The sequence below is a fragment of the Notamacropus eugenii genome, chromosome 2 (genome assembly GCF_028372415.1).
Source record: "Notamacropus eugenii isolate mMacEug1 chromosome 2, mMacEug1.pri_v2, whole genome shotgun sequence".
Taxonomy (NCBI): Eukaryota; Metazoa; Chordata; class Mammalia; order Diprotodontia; family Macropodidae; genus Notamacropus; species Notamacropus eugenii.
Genome location: NC_092873.1, coordinates 97,222,375 through 97,239,404, shown reverse-complemented (window position 1 = coordinate 97,239,404; position 17,030 = coordinate 97,222,375). Strand labels below are relative to the sequence as shown.

At 35.4% G+C, this 17,030-nt stretch overlaps 1 protein-coding gene across 5 annotated transcripts in view; it reads right to left on the bottom strand.

Annotated features, from left to right (window-relative positions):
* The window catches only part of DNAH8 (dynein axonemal heavy chain 8), a 396,942-nt gene that overhangs the window by 313,793 nt on the left and 66,119 nt on the right, over nt 1-17,030 (bottom strand). For 4 of the 5 annotated variants that reach the window (XM_072641991.1, XM_072641989.1, XM_072641988.1 and 1 more), the window contains exons 13-16: nt 15,557-15,754; nt 9,891-9,967; nt 1,378-1,477; nt 789-908 (exon numbers count right to left, since the gene is read on the bottom strand). In XM_072641991.1, the coding sequence (XP_072498092.1) occupies nt 789-908; nt 1,378-1,477; nt 9,891-9,967; nt 15,557-15,754 (495 nt within the window). Of the gene's footprint in view, nt 1-788; nt 909-1,081; nt 1,117-1,377; nt 1,478-9,890; nt 9,968-15,556; nt 15,755-17,030 lie in introns of those variants that run through there. The other variant, XM_072641992.1, reaches the window with a different exon arrangement.

Genomic DNA, 17,030 nt, shown 5'->3' with positions numbered 1-17,030 from the left:
TGTACAAAAATATTTATAGCAGCTATTTTTGTGGTTGCTAATAATTGAAAATCAAAGGGATGCCCATCAATTGGAAAATGGCTAAAAAGCTGTGGTATATGATTGTGATAGAATATCATTGTGCTATAAGAAATGACAAACAGGATAACTTCAGAAAAAACTTGGAAAGACTTACATAAAATAATGCAAAGTAAAATGAGCAGAATCAGGAGAATGTTGTACACAGTAAGAACAGTACTGTATGATGAAGAAATGTGAATGACTTAGATATTTTCAGCAATACAATGATCTAAGACAATCCGAAAGGACTAATGATGAATCTGCCTCCAGAGAAAGAACTGACGTTGTTTGAATGCAGACTGAAGCATGCTATTGTTTACTTTCTTCCATTCTTTTTCTTTTATTCAAGTCTTCTTATATAAAATAATATGTAAATGTTTTACATAATTGTACATGTATAACCTATATCTGATTGTACTTGTATAACCCATATCTCTTCCTCAGGGAGTGGGAGAGAGGTAGAATTTGGAACTCAAAACTACCAAAAAAAGTTAAAGTTTTAACATGTAATTAGGAAAAAATTATATATATATGTATATAAAAACATATATGCATGTATGTATATGTATGTGTCTATAGCAATGCATCAAATATTAACTTATGGCCACTGTATCTATATGATGTGATATAAGATTTTAAGATTATAGCACGAAGTAGAGCACCTTTAAATGGAACAACATATTAGTTAATCAAAGCAATGTCATATTATAACATAATTATCAGCTTACATAAAAGTAGTTGATTGGCTCACTAATCCTCCGGTAAAGCTGCCTCACCCACAGTATCTTCCCTGCTACAGGAGGCATGTTTCTGGCAAGAGGAGGGTCTTCTTTATTAGCAAGATAAAGCTATAATTTAAAAACTGCTGTCAAATATATGATGGTAAATATAATGGTACATATTCATTTTCCCATGACTAAACCAATATACTATCTATGGGAGCTATCACTAAAAATGGAACATCATGGCCAATAACCTGCTTCTCAACCATAACTATGCCACAACAAATTTTCTTGCCTACCTCCCACCTGCACATTTCCACCACCATACTTAATTCTGAGGAAGAAATAAAAGAACAAGCACCTGGTTACAATGAATCTACAATAATCTTTCTCTAGATTATATATTTCTATAGGCAAAAATACAAAAATGGCTCCTGTGGAAGAAAATCAATTATCTAGGGTAATAAAGAAGTATACAAATAATTGCCCTGAAGAATTATCCTGGGTCTAAATGCCAAAAAGTATCAAAGATTTTCAAAAGAAATATTATTACAAAAACGTTATTCCAAGTTTCCAATCTGAACACAATGCTTACCTTTTTCGTAGATTCAAGTTCAGCAGCATAAAACTGAAGAATGCGCTGAATGGTATGTTCAATTTCTAATTGAAGGCATGGAATGTTCAGCTTTTGAAATCTAAAAGGAATTGAAATGGAATTATTTCATGAATTATTTGATTACTACTTAACAACTGATGAAATATATTTAAGAATTTGTTTTTAGAATTTAACTGACCTAAATTTATTAATGCATTTAACACATGCTCGTAATTTGAATGCATATATCAACCCTACATTTAAAAAAATAACATTCAGGAAGTGTTAAGAGTCATAGGATTTATGATAAAATAAGTTGCCACCAAATAACCACAGCAGTGAAAGAAATCAATCTCCAATAGTATGCTGTGTAGTGAGGTGGTATCATAAATAGAGTATCTGACCTGAAGCCAGGAAGCCCTAAGGTTCCTAAGAACCTAAGTTCCAGTACAGCCTCAGTTATTCACCAGCTGTGTGACCTTGGGCAAGTCACTTAACCTCTATATGCTTCAATTTCCTCTTCTAAGTATAATGGCAGTTACCTGCCCAGATTATTGAGAAGACAAAATAGCAAAATGTTTGAAAAGCCCTTTGCAAGCTTTAAAGCTCTACATAAATACTAGGTATTTATAATAATGATTAGGATCTTTATGCTTTCATGACATATTTACTTCTTTTAATTAATTTTGTTTTCACTTTTCTACAATCACTTCCAAAAGTCTTAGATTTTCTCCCTCTCCTTCCCTTCCCAACAAGGCATGCAATCTTATCTGGTTTCTATTCATATATATTAAGTACATCTCCACATTAGTCATGTTGCATAGAGGAATTAAAATGAATGGGGGAAACCATGAGAAAAAACAAACCAAAACAAGACATAACACAAGAGAAAATATTCTGCTTCATTCTGCATTCCAATTCCATAGTTCTTTCTCTGGATGTGAATGGCATTTTGCCTCAACAGTCCTTTGGAAATGTTTTAGGCCCTTGCATTGCTGTGAAGGGCGAGGTCTACCAGAAACAGTCCTCGAACACTGTGGCTATTACTGTCTATAATGTTCGCGCGGTTCTGCTCATTTCCCTCAGCTACAATTCATGTAAGTCCTTCCAGGTTTCTCTGAAGTCTTCCTGTTCATCATTTCTTATAGCACAATATTCCATTACATGCATATACCACAACTTGTTCAGCCATTCCCTAACTGATGGGCATCCCCTCGATTTTCAGTTCTCGGTCTCCAAAAAGAGAACTACTATAAATATTTTTGTACATGTAGGACCCCTTCCCATTTTTATGATATCTTTGGGATATAGTCCTAGAAGCGCTATTGCTGGGTCAAAGGGTATGCATATTTTTGTAGCCCTTTGGGCATAGTTCCAAATTACTCTCCAGAATGGTTGGATTAGCTCACAGCTCCACCAATAGTGAATTAGTGTTCCAACACTCCCACATCTTCTCCAACATTTATCATCTTCCTATTTTCTCATGTTAGCCAATCTGATAGGGGTGATGTGGAACCTCAGAGTTATTTTCATTTGCATCTCTCTAATCAACAGTGATTTAGAGTATTTTTTCATATGCCTATAGATAGCTTAATTTTTCCTCTGAAAACTGCCTGTTCATATCCTTTGACCATTTATCAACTGGGGAAGGACTTGTATTCTTATAAATTTGACTCAGTTCTCTATATATTTTAGAAATAAGATCTTTATCACAGACACTAGTTGTAAAAATTCTTTCCCAGTTTCCTGCTTCCCTCCTAATCTTGGTTGCACTGGGTTTGTGCAAAAACTTTTCAATTCAATATAATTAAAATTATTCATTTTGCACCTCATAATGTTCTCTATCTCTTGTTTGGTCATAAATTTCTCCATTCTCCATAAATCTAACAAATACACTATTCCTTGCTCCCCTAATTTGTTTATAGTATCAGCCTTTATACCTAGAACATGTATCCATTTGGACTTTATTCTTGGGTGTGGTGTTCAGGCTTTGTTCTATGCCCACTTTCTGCCACACTGTTATCTAGTTATCCCAGCAGTTTTTGAGTTCTTATCCCAGAAGCTGGGGTCCTTAGGTTTATCCAAGAGTAGACTGCTATATTCATTAACTATTGTGTCTTGAGTACCTAACCTATTCCACTGGTCTACTCCTCTATTTCTTAGCCAATATCAAGTGGTTTTGATGATTGCTGCTTTACAATACAATTTGAGATCTGGCATGGCTAGGACCCCTTCCCTAGCATTTCTTTTCATTAATTCCCTTGATATTCTGAACTTTTTGTTCTTCCAGATGAATTTTGATCTTTTTTCTAGCTCTGGAAAATAATTTTCTGGTAATTTGATTGGTATGACACTAAATAAGTAAATCAATTTAAGTAGAATTGTCATTGTTCTTATATTAGTTCAGCCTACCCACGAGCAACTGAAGTTTTTCCAATTACTTAGATCTAACTTTATTTGTGCAAAAAGTGTTTTGTAATTGTGTTCATATAGTCTCTGGGTTTGTTTTGGCAGATAGACTCCCAGATATTTTATAGTGTTTACTGGAGCTTTAAATGAGATTTCTCTTTCTGTTGGGCTTTGTTAATAATAAATTGAAATGTGGATGATTTATATGGATTTATTTTGTAACCTGCAAATTTGCCAAAGTTGTTTATTATTTCAAGTAATTTTTTACTTGATTCTCTACGATTCTCTTAAGTATATCATCTGCAAACAGTGATAACTTGGTTTCTTCTTTACCTCTTCTAATTTCTTCAATTTCTTTTCTTCTCTTATTGCTAAAGCTAACATTTCCAGTACCATAATGAATAACAGTGGTGACAATGGACATCCTTGTTCCAATCCTGATCTTACTGGAAATGCATCTAGCTTCTCCTCATTCCATATAATGCTTGCTGATGATTTTAGGTAGATATTGTTTATAATTTTAAGGAAGGCTCCATTTACCCCTATGCTCTCCAGTGTTTTCAATAGGAATGGGTGTTGTATTTTGTCAAAAACTTTTTCTGCATCTACTGAGATAATCACATGATTTCTGTTAGTTTTGTTGTTGATATGACCAATAATACTGGGTTTTCCTAATATTGAACCAGCCCTGCATTCCTGGTATAAATCCTACCTGATCAAAATGCATTATTCCCATGATAAGTTGCTGTATTCTTTCTGCTAATTTCTTATTTAAAATTTTTGCATCTACATTAATTAGAGAAATTAGAGTATAATTTTCTTTCTCTGTTTTGGCTCTTCTTGGTTTAGGTATCAGAACCATCTTTGTATCATAAAAAGAATTTGGTAGGATTACTTCTTTGCCAACTTTCCCAAATAGTCTATATAGTACTGGAATTAACTGTTTATTTAATGTTTGATATATTTTACTTGTAAATCCATCTGGCCCTAGAGATTTTTTTCCTGGGGAGTTCATTGATGGCTTGTTCAATTTCTCTTTCTGAGACAGGGTTAAGTATTTAACTTCCTCTTCTGTTAATATGGGTAATTTATGTGTTTTTTAAATATTCATCCACCTCACTTAGATTGTCATGCTTGTGGGCATACACTTGGGCAAAGTAATTTCTAATTATTGTTTTAATCTCCTCCTTGTTGGAGGTGAGTTCACTGTTTTCATTTTTGATATTGGGAATTTGGTTTTCTTATTTCTTTTTTTAATCAAATTGACCAAAGGTTTATCAATTTTATTGGTTTTTTTCATAAAATCAACTCTTAGTTGTACTTATTAGTTCAACAGTTTTCTTAATTTCAATTTTGTTAATCTCTCCTTTGGTTTTCAGTATTTTTGATTTGGTTTTACTTGGTGATTTTCAATTTGTTCTTTTTCTAGCTTTTTCAGCTGCATGCCCAATTCATTGATCTCCTCTTTCACTATTTTAGTCAGGTAGGCATTCAATGATATAAAACTATCCCTAAGAACTACTTTTGCAGTATCCTGTCAGTTTTGGTAGATTGTCTCATTATTTTCATTCTCTTGAATGATGTTATTGATTGTTTCTATGATTTGTTGTCTAACCTATTCATTCTTTAGGATTAGATTATTTGGTTTCCAATTAATTTTTGGTCTATCTCTCCATAGTCTTTTATTACATATATTTTTAATTGCATTATGATCTGAGAAGGATGCATTGACTATCTCTGCCTTTCTGCACTGGATTGTGAGGTTTTTATGCTCTAATAGATGGTCAATTTTTGTATATATGCCATGTATCGCTGAGAAAAAAGGTATATTCCTTTCTATCCCCATTCAGTTTTCTCCAGAGATCTATCATATCTACCTTATCCAGAGTTCTATTCACCTCCTTAACTTCTTTCTTGTTTATTTTGAGGTTAGATTTGTCAAGTTCAGAGAGGGAGAGATTGAGTTCCCCCCCAGTATACTGTCTATTTCTTCCTGTACCTCATTCAACTTCTCCTCTAAGAATCTGAATGCTATACCTCTTGGTGTATGTATGTTTAGTAATGATATTGTTTCATCATCTATGATGCCTTTTAGCAGGATAGAGTTTCCTTCCTTATCTCTTCTGATTAAATCTGTTTGTACTTTTGCTTTGTCTGAGATTAGGATTTGTACCCCTGCTTTTTTTACATCAGCTGAAGCACAACATATTCTGCTCCAACCTTTTACCTTTACCCTGTTTGTATCACTGTTTCAAATGTGTTTCTGATAACATATTGTTGCATTTTGGTTTTTAATCCATTCTGCTATTTGCCTCTGTTTTATGGGAGAGTTCATCCCATTCATATTCACAGTTATGATTACTATCTGTGTCTTTCTATACTATTTTCCTCAGTTTACACTTTTAGTTCTCCCTTCTCCTCTACAGTAGTTTTAATTTTTGACCACCACCTCCCTCAATCTTCCCTCACTTCCTAGCCCCCCTCCCTTTTATTTCCCTTCTCCTTTACTACTTCTTCTCTCCCTCTTAACCTCCTCTCCCTTTTCTTTCCCTTTTACTCTCCTACTGCATATAGGTCAATTTAGATTTCTATACTTACCTGAGTTTGTTGTTCCCTCCCTTGAACCAAATCAGATGAGAGTAACTCTCAAACACTGCTCATCTCCCTCCCCTCTTTCCCTCTACTATGTTTTTGAGCTTCTTCCTGTGATGTAATTTACTCTTTTCTGCCTTCTCCTTTTCACATCTCCCATTACAATCCATTCTCACCCTTAAGTCGCATTTTTATCATCACATCAGTTAATTCATACCCACTCCCTTTATCTATGTATATCCCTTTTAAATATCATAATAAATATAAAATTCTCAAGAGTAACAAAAGTATCATCTTCCCTTATAGGGATGTAAACTGTTTGCACATATTGAATAGCAAGTTTACTTTTTTTCCCCATTTACCTTTTTATGCTTCTCTTGAGACTTGTATTTGAACATCTGATTTTCTATTGAGCTCTGGTCTTTTCATCAGGAAGGTCTGGTAATCCCTTATTTCATTAAATTTCCATCACTTTGCCTAAAATATTATGCTCAATTTTGCTGGGTAATTGATTGTAATTGGTTGTAGTCCAAGCTCCTTTGCCTTACGGATTATCATATTCCAATCCGTTCGATCTTTTAATGTAGATGCTGCAAGGTCCTGTGTGTTCCTAACTGTAGTTCCTCAATATTTGACTTGTTTCTTTCTGGTTTCTTGCAGTATTTTCTCCCTAACTTGATAGTTCTAGAATTTGGCAACAATGTTCCTTGGCATTTCCATTTTGGGATCTTTTTCAGAAGATGACTGATGGATTTTTTTGATGACTATTTCGCCCTCTGAATCTAGGACCTTAGGGCAGTTTTCTGTGATGATTTATTGGAAGATATTGCCAAGACTCTTTTTCATCATGGATTTCTGGTAGACCAATCCTTCTCAGACTTTCTCTCCTGGATATATTGTACAGGTCAGTTGTTTTACCAATAAGATATTTTACATTTTCTTCCATTTTTTTCATTCTTTAGATTCTGTTTCACTGATTCTTGATGTCTCATAGAGTTATTAGCTTCTGTTTGCCCAATTCTAATTTTTAATAGATTGTTTTCTTCAGCAAATTTTTGCATTTTCTTTTTCATTTGTCCAATTGTCCCTATGAAGGAATTATTTTCTCCAGTTAGGTTCTGCACTTCCTTTTCCATTTGTCCAGCTTTCCCAGTTAGGTTTTGTGATTCCTTTTCTATTTGCTCAACTTTCCTTTTTAAGAAGCTGCTCTCCTCAGTGAATTTTTTTCATATTTTTAAAATCATTGGCCATTTTTTCTTCTACCTTTCTAATTTGGCTTTTAAAAATCCTTCTTGAACTCTTCCAAGGATACTCTTTGGGCTTGAGACAGTTCATATTCCCTTCTGAAATTTCAAATGGGAGTTTTGATCTTTGTCCCCATAATAAGATTCTATGGTCTTTTCTTTTCTGGTTTGCTTCTTGCTCATAATGATTGCCTTTTTCCTGGCTTTTAAAGTGGATCTCTGCTTCTGGGGCACAGGAGGCTCTGTCTCATGGTTCTTTTGCTGAAAATTTGAGGCTTTGTATGTTGTCGTCTCTGGTTCTTTCAGCTAGAAGCTAGAATTCTGCAGCTTACCTGGAGGTGAGTCGACTGGTGTGTCAAGGCAGAAGCTACAGCTACCTGAAATCCTCCTCAGTTTCCCCAGAGTTACCCTGGAGCTTGCTGCATGAGGTATGGGGGAGATGTGGTCTGGCTGCAATAAGTTTCCTCCCCTGAGCCAGACAACAGGCAGGCTCAGTAGTTGGTGAAGTAGTGTTTGCTCTAGCATCTTCTCTATTCCCTTTCCTGTGCTGAGGCATGCCTGGTGTTCTGGTGCTGATGACTGCAGTCTCCACCCCTCTGGGTCTCAGGATCTTCTCCTGGTTTGCTGAAGTGGGACTGTCTGGGCTAGCTCTGGTCTTTCACTGGTCCCCTTCAGTCACAGCAAGAAGCTTAACGATTTTCCTGGCTCTCAAGCTAAGAGACTGTTTACCCCTTTGGCTGATCCCACTATTCCAGGATTCTTCCTGGGGAAATATTCTCTGAGTTTTTCAAAGTCAGCAAGGGGACGGGAAGAGCACTTACAGTTCATTCCACCATCTTGGCTCATGGAAATTCAAGTCCATACTTACTTTTCAAAAGCACCTCTAATTATTATTTTATCTGAATACCAACCCCTTGAGGTAAGTAGCAAGTTATACTCAATTTACTGAAAATGAAAATGATTTCAGGATTGTGACTTGCTCAAGGTCAAGCAGTTCATCTAGAGTAGAGCCAGGACAAAACAAAAAGAAAACCCAGATCAGCCAACTCTAAGTTAGCTCCCCAAAGTAGCTGTTGTGACCACCTAGGAGAATTTTAACAAGAACATCAACGTTCCCGTTGGCCCTTATTCTTGCCTCTGCTCGTCCCCAATCCTGCTACCCATGACCCATGTGCATGTGGTTATTAGAGAGCTGCCACCAGCCTATTCTGGCTGGCTCTGTGGGGAAGAGAAGGAAGTTGCAGTTAAGTTTCAGCAATAAAATGGAAAAAAATGAGGGAACCACTTGCTCCAATTTTACTCTTAGAAAGTAATTGTAGCCTTTGTTTCTACTGCTCTTCTGCTCTTTTCAGTCACTTTTAACTGTCACATCCAGAGGGTAAAGATCTCAGTTCGCTCACAGTCAGAATACCATGAAATGAACTTCTGAAAGGGGAAGAATTTTCATTCCCCTGCTCCCCCACTTTAACTTCAGCTCCAAGAAATACTCTAAGAGTATTTATTTATGTTCTGTGTTGTTTGTTTTCCTCATTTTCAGATGCTGCAGGTGATCTTCATAGACCCAAGAATTCAAGTCACAGCAACCTTGGAGCCAGGACTACAGATAGAATATACAACTGGGAGCCCAGGAGGGAAGGCTTCAAAGGCCAGGGAACCTAGGATGTAATCCTGACAGGTTTTTGGACTAAAAACTATGACTATGCTCTATAGGAATCAAACTAAGCTATGGACCTAATCCCCTCCCCTTTCCCAGAGACAGATGCTGGAAGGGAGGTAAGACAGATTATGTGTTACACGTGTTGGGTAATTAAGTTTGTACATTTGTGGTTTTATCTTGAAGTAAATATTTCTGTGTGAAAGAAAGAAAGGAAGGAAGAAATGAAGGAAAGAAGGAAAGGGGAGAGAGTTTAAGAAACTGTATCATCTATAAAGCTAATCAAAAATTATATGTTGCCACTGTAGCATATAAGGAATATTTTTAAATATGTGAGAAATTTGGATTCTACGGTATAAAAATAATATTCAGTATAAGACATTAAAAGTGTGTTTCCTATCTTTTTCATATTTAGAAATCCCCTTCTAAAATTGTCAATGAAAAAGATATGTCATATTATGCTTTTTCTGGATAATTACTCATGGCTACTTTATGAAATTATTATAGAAAACGTCATGACTATAGTAACTGAACTTAGACTTCCAAACTTAAGGCTGTGTCATTAACAAACACAATGTTTTAAACTATGCTATAATCAAATTATTAATAAATACCGCTGAAGTTGATGAAGTGCATGTTGAGAAGACAAGATTTTCCCAAAGATACCGCTCATGAAGGCTTGTATTTGTACCTAAGATAAAATATTAATATTTGAACTATGTGGTATTAAATATTATGGCAAATATTCATTTTGTGATTAACAATGATTACTTTTATTTACAGCATTACAGTAATGCTAACAGACTCCAAGTTACTTTAAATGTAGCTACCAATACCAAAAGTCACAGAGGAAGGACTCTAAAGACAAGGAGAATCCTGAAAATAAAAGGTTAAAGTATGTAATGTTAATGGGATATAAGATCTTTCCCACTCATTAGCAAGTCTAATGTGGAGCCCATTAAGGGAAGTTTGCTTAGGGGAAGGCTGCTAGTAGGAAGGCTCACACTGTTTGCTAATTTCTAATGAGATACTGAGTCAGGAGGTTTGTGATGCCTTCTGGCTCTACGTGTATATATACTCTGAGCTGGTATTTTACTTTGGGGGCTTGTTTATGAGAAGGACCTTGCGATTCCCTGGTCAAGACTCTAAGTAGCTGTATGTTCAGATCACCACTTGCTCAGATATAAAGGCTCTCTCGATCCAGGGATATAGGTAAAGTGTGTAGCAATATTGCTTTGATTCAGGCAGTTGGAGAACTATCTGTTGGTCTTTATTTCTCTGCTTATATTTTTTCTGTTTGTATTTTCTCTGAAGTTCAGGGTGTTGACTTTTCCCCTGAACTAGTGAATATAATTTAAAAAGATGACCCCTTAAAATAGCTCTTTTTCCTAGTAAAGCAGATCTAAGAACCCGTGCTACCAGCTACTCTCAGTGTGCCAGTGTGGCTGCCTTTACAAAGTGTTAGAAACCCTTCTAACTTTATTGTACCTTGTGTCCCTCTGTAAGCTGTTGCTTAGCATTATGGGCTTTAAATTGCTAGAAATAATAATATAATAATAACATTTTGACAGTATGGCAATATATAACCATAGTTAAATGTAAAATTACAGAAAATGCAAGTGAAACACTATCAACAAGCATATATTAATACATCAGAGATCTCTTATTTCACTGGCCTTGGAACTTTCAATCCAACTTGGACTTAAATAACACAAATGTTTAACTCTCAAGGTGGTGCAGTGGATAGTGTGCTGGCCCTGGAGTCAGGAAGGTCAGGAAGACTCATCTTCCTGAGTTCAAATCTGACCTCAGACTCTTACTAGCTGTGTGACCCTGGTCAAGTCACTTAACCTTTTCCCTTGGTTTCCTCATCTGTAAAACGATCTGGAGAAGGAAATAGCAAACTACTCTAGTGTCTTTGCCAGGAAAACCCCAAATATGGGTGACAAAGAGTCAGATACAACTGAAAATGACTGAAAAATAAGCGTTTAGGGAACCTGGGTCTTCCTAACTCTAGTGTCTACTGCTTCTCATAAATAAGCATACTGTTTATTTTTTCTGTTCTTTTTTCAAATTTTATTTTCACTTTGAATTATTTCCCTAAATATGTTATTTCTATTATATGCAACTTTATGGAATGATACCTAATATTGTTTGGTAAGTTAATGTAAATAGTATCACTTCCTTTGCAATACCTAATATTTCTGGAGAGTACAAACTAATTCGCTAGTAAACAGATTTTTCAGAAGATGTCTTGGTCCTATAGCACAAGGCAGCCATAGCTAGCAAGCTCTAGTGCCAGGAGTTAATGGTTTCCAAATTTCAGAGAGCCTGTTGTTGTGAGGAGACATCATGTCATTTACTCACTTTAAAAATCAATTTTGTGTCTTTATAATATATATTATAAATTATATCTATTATAAATTATATCTATAAGATATGACATGTTATATATGTACATTTTTTAAGTCATTTTGCCTTAAATTCCACCCCCCGCCCCCCCAAGACTGGAGTCTTCTTTGACCAGTGAAAAACTGGAAAAAAAAATACAACTGACAAAGCAATCCCTTATGATACTATATACTATATTCCATATCCATAAGCCCCATCCTCTATACTAAGGCATTTAGTTTCCTGATTAGTTCTTCAAGACAAAGATTATTTATCATAATTAAATGAATGTCAAGTATTTTGATATTATTATTTAATCAATTATAGTCACTGGATATAATTTTTCTTGATTGTTTTTTTCATTGTCACTTTATACACATCCTTCCATGGTTCACTAAATTCTTCATGCTCAAAATGAGACCATGTTCTACTCGTTGCTGCCAGCTTCTGTTACAGTTTGCAAACTTCAAATCTATTACTAACGGAGCAGAGAGCACTTTCTCTAAACTTGAGTACTAATACAATAGTTATCTTGATGACAGTTCTTGATGACAGGAGCTATCCAAAAGTCACTAGCAAGAATCACAAATTCTGAGAACCTTGCTTCCAGAAATAACTGAGAATAGAGAGAATTTTGCAGTGACAGAAGAATGAGTTATATTTGTCTTTTGTCCTTGCACAAATAATGGGTGTGTTAAAAGAAGGTGACCTTGCTCCTTAAAAAGAGAAAATAACAAGGCTTGAGGGATATCTCTCCATTTGACAGGTGATTGGAGAATGAAGTTTTCTTTTAAATAATTAGAAGATAAAGGGATTTGGCAAAGGAAAGTGAATCCTGAGATATGACAAGAGGTTGATAGTTGAAGAATGTCACAAGAAGAGATATAAGGGAAGGAATGCGAAATATTTTAATCAAAGTAATAGATATAAGAAGTTTTTATGACAATCTTTTCAAAGAGAAGAGTATAGTACCTTCTGAAAAGAAAACATCTGTTCTTCAAGAAATAATAATGTGAAACCATAATTAGGCAACAATCACTTCTTAAGCATGAAGTATGTGCCAAGCACTGTGAAAAGCACTGGAGATACAAATACAAGCAAAAAAGCAGTCCCTGGCTTCTCATTCTAACAGGAGAAAAGGAACTGGAAAGGAGGCAAAAATGGGGAGAGAAACATAGTGGGATAGAGTCAGAAACACAGCCAGGAGAGGAACGAAGGAGAGTCAATCTGGGCCATCCTCAAAATAGAGTGGACAAAGCAGTTCCTTGATGAGAAGGCAGCTGAGTCACAGTGGCAAATTCTATGGATGACAGGTGTTATTAGGGGAAATACCATTCAATAAAGAAAAAGAAATGAGCAGTTGTAGTTGATGACTCCCAACCAAGAAGCAGCTGCTTATCAGTCTGACAATGACAATGGACAGGCCTAATGTCTTCTTAGGACATGCAGCCATGACATGATTCTCCTGCAAGATGGTCAATCTGATAACTGCTGGTAACTCATGTGAGCACAGTATTTTTAATCAATGTTTATTATCAAAGATAGAGCTTTGGAAGAGAAATAAAGAGTTAACAGCTAATTAAGAAGGCATTATCTGAGTAAAGCTTTTAAATTTCTAGGTGACAACTCAGAAAAATAGGAACGACAGGTTCTTGGTCAAGGCTGTTGTGCAACTAACAAGGACTGATCAAATATATTTGCCTGAAGTCTTCAGAATCTAATCAAAAGAGTTTTAAATTAAAAGGAAAGGGAGAAAATAAAAAAGGTTAGATAACCAGTCATAAGAGAAGAACAATGCTACTCAGGACTGAAACTTTCCCTTGCTCACTAAACAATTTATAGAATGATATGTGAGAACAGATCTTGCCTGACTATGCCTGCTCCATGGCCACTGAGTAATTTATCTACTTTTCATCCCCCAAAATGTTATCTCTTCCTAGTGAACCTGCATCATTTACTTTTTTGGCATTTTCCTCTTCTTTCAGGTTTCATTTGTTTATACCTGTATGATCGGTTTTGTCACCAGATAAAGATAAACTCAATTTTATTGTATCCTAAGTGTTTGTTATAAAGCCTTTGGACAAGAGGAAAAATTCAGTGACTGAAGCTTTACAGAGTGAATGGCAGAGAAGCTATTATCTTCCCAATCATTAAGGAAATAAAATATTTCTTCCCTAATCTTGGGGTTCTGAGATTTTTTTAACTTTCATTAACAATTAGCACTAAAAAGTTCCCTAAAACAGGAGGGGAAAAAGCACAATGTGAACCTGTGGGACCACGGCCCTGGACTTAACAACAGAATGGTGGGTTTATATTGAGGTCTTTAGTGACTCCTGAGGGTTTCAGATGAACAACGGATAAAATATTTGTGAGTTCTTCTATAGCGAATTCTTTTATCCATCAGTGACCATGAAATCCCCACATGTGAATTCTCACATCACTGTCCCCCAAGCTACTGCTTGAAAAAGCAGAAATGGCACTGAAGAAAATAAATATGGGAAGAACAGCTGGACCACACAAACCAAGCAGACATAAAGAGGTCTGTGGTTAAGCTGACAAAATTTTGAAAATTGAAAAAATGTCTTAAAGTGCAGCAGACCTGAAAAATATCATACTTTAAATATATATATATGTATACACTATATATATATGTATATATATATAATACAGCCAATTCACATGCCTACTTCTCCCATTCTATAAATTTTTTATGAGACTCTACACACACAAATGGAAGGCACCCTATAAAGATATAAGAAGGAAAGTGGCAGGTCTTGTCCAATAATATTCTATAGCAGGTCACATTTTTGCAGTCCTACAATAATGAACAGTCAATAAACCTATAGTAAGCAACTACCATGGGCTGTGTAAGAAATTATAGCTATGAAAATGTCAGAGAAACTTGTAAAGACTTCAATTCAAAATAAATGGCATGATAACCTCAATAATATAAAAGAAAACAACAATGAAACTCTGATCAATACAGTGACCAAGGGTGATTCCAGAAAACTGATATGGAAGCCCAACTCTTGCCTTTTGGCAGAGAACTGACAGGCTACAGGAGCACAGTGAGGCGTACGGTTTAAAGAAATGGCCAGTGTGTTAACTTACTCTTCTTAACTGTACTTATTTATAAGAAGAAATAGTTCTTGGGAGAGGGATGTTATTTGGAATGGAGAACAATGTTTTTCAAGAGCATAAATAAAACATGTTTTAAAAAACTGAAAGTTGAAGAATGTTCTTGCTCTTTTATGTTTTTCCGGGGAGGGGAATGAATTCTATCCATGCCCCAAAATGTGAGGTACAAGCTGCCTTACAGACCCACCCCATTATTTTTAGGGTGCTCTTAACATTCAAACTTCATCCACAGTTGTCTGCTGAAACCACACCATAGCAGCTTCAAGAAGGCTGTTGGCTCGTTCTCAAACTTGTAGTTGAGAATTTGGACATAAAGACTGGGGAGTTTTATTTTCTCTATGATCTAGGAGGATATACTTTTAAAGATTTACAAGCATGAGCATGAAGGATACAATTTAATAATTATTACCATGGCACCACCTGCCCAGGGCATGGAAGAAATTAGGCTAACACTTTAATAAGTGAATAAAAATGTTTAAAATAAAATATTAAAATATCTTAGTACTATTTTTCTTTTAGTTTGCCAGCAGTATTAAAATAGACATAGCTCTTCTGCCATTTGTGAATGTATAAAGGGGTGGTTGAAATTTTTAATTACCCAGTAAGCATTCGTCAGACTGACAGATATTTCTTACCTATTTTAAGTGACATGTTTGCCCTAAGTTCATGGTTTATGAAAGAACAAATATATGAAACTTCAGTATTATAGTTATCTTTACTAAATGAAAAGCAATGCAGAATTATTACTTACCTCTAAGCCATTGACTTTCGTTGTAAAATCTAAGAAATCTGCATCAAATTCTGTTCTCCGTGGATCCAGAGTATCATATTGTTTTTTCTTAATACCCTGATATATATTTTTGAATTTTATTGCCATGATATCTATTCCTTCAATGGTAGAATTACTCAAAGCTGAGTAAGTTTGCACAATTGTAATCATTTCTGTAATCTTTAAAAGAAAAGTGGTTACTTCATTATAAAAAGGAATACTAGTGTTAATAATCCTTTTAGCCTAAATTTCTTCTGTTGAATCATTCATTGAGGGTATTAAATAATAAACATTCATCTAATAATGTAGCAGGAAGAGACCAGACAAGATTAATCCAATTTTTTTCTGCAAATGAATCATTGTATTTATGGTATCTAAGATATCTGAATTTCTTTTGTATTCAAAGACAGAAATGCCATTAACTATGAAGCCTCTTTGTATTCACTTTGACTGACATCTATACATATTTTAAAAATATAGAGCGTCATATCCCTCTTAAATTTCCAGAAAATATGAGAGGCAACATGTATGTTGTATGTTGTATGAAATTATGCTGTATCTGATCGTAGGATCATAGATTTAGAGGTACAAGGGCCTTAGCACTCACCAGAAACACCCCTCCTCTTTCTACTGAAGAAGAAATTGAGACCCAGAAGGGTTAAATGACTTGTCTAGTGTCACACAGCTAATAAGCATCTGAGACAGGATTTAAACTCAAGTCTTCCTAACGCTACATCCAGTTCTCTCCACTATACCACTTGGCTGGAGTTTGAATCTTGGGTTTGGATCCTAGTTTTGCCACTTATCACCTGTAAGACCTTGGGCAAATCCCTTGACCTCTATGCTTAAATGAAGGAGTCTGACTGGAGATCCCTTCTGAGATCCTGCTCTAAATGAAGCTCACTGATTTTGAGAACTTTATCAGTCTTCAAACTTCCTACCATGGTTGTAGAAATAGAAACTGAACCTGTGAGGATTTCATTATTATATGGAAATGCCAGGCAACTGAATTTCTCTATCTGGGCAGGTCAGCACTTTTCTCTACAACTTCTATTTTTAAGTCACTGACCAGAGCACTGAAAGGTTAAGGAATTGCCCAAGGTCACACAACCAGCGTGTTTCAAAGGTAGACCTTGACTGGCTTCAAGGCCAGTCCTGTATCCAAGGCCAGTTCTCTATCCACTATAATTTGGACTAATATATCATAAGAAGAGATTCTCTTCTTCATATAACTTTTAAGAGAACTGATGGAAAACTAATTTGTTGTTGCTAGATCCTAAATTTTTCTTTGGGAAGGTTCACACAATTAGACTGTATAATGAATGCTGTGCAATGATCATATTAATCAAAATTACCATAATCTACAATCTACATACCAGATTACAAAGGAAAAACTCCACAAAATGCCATCAATACAGATAGATGGATAGATTCTACAATATCCCTGAATTATACT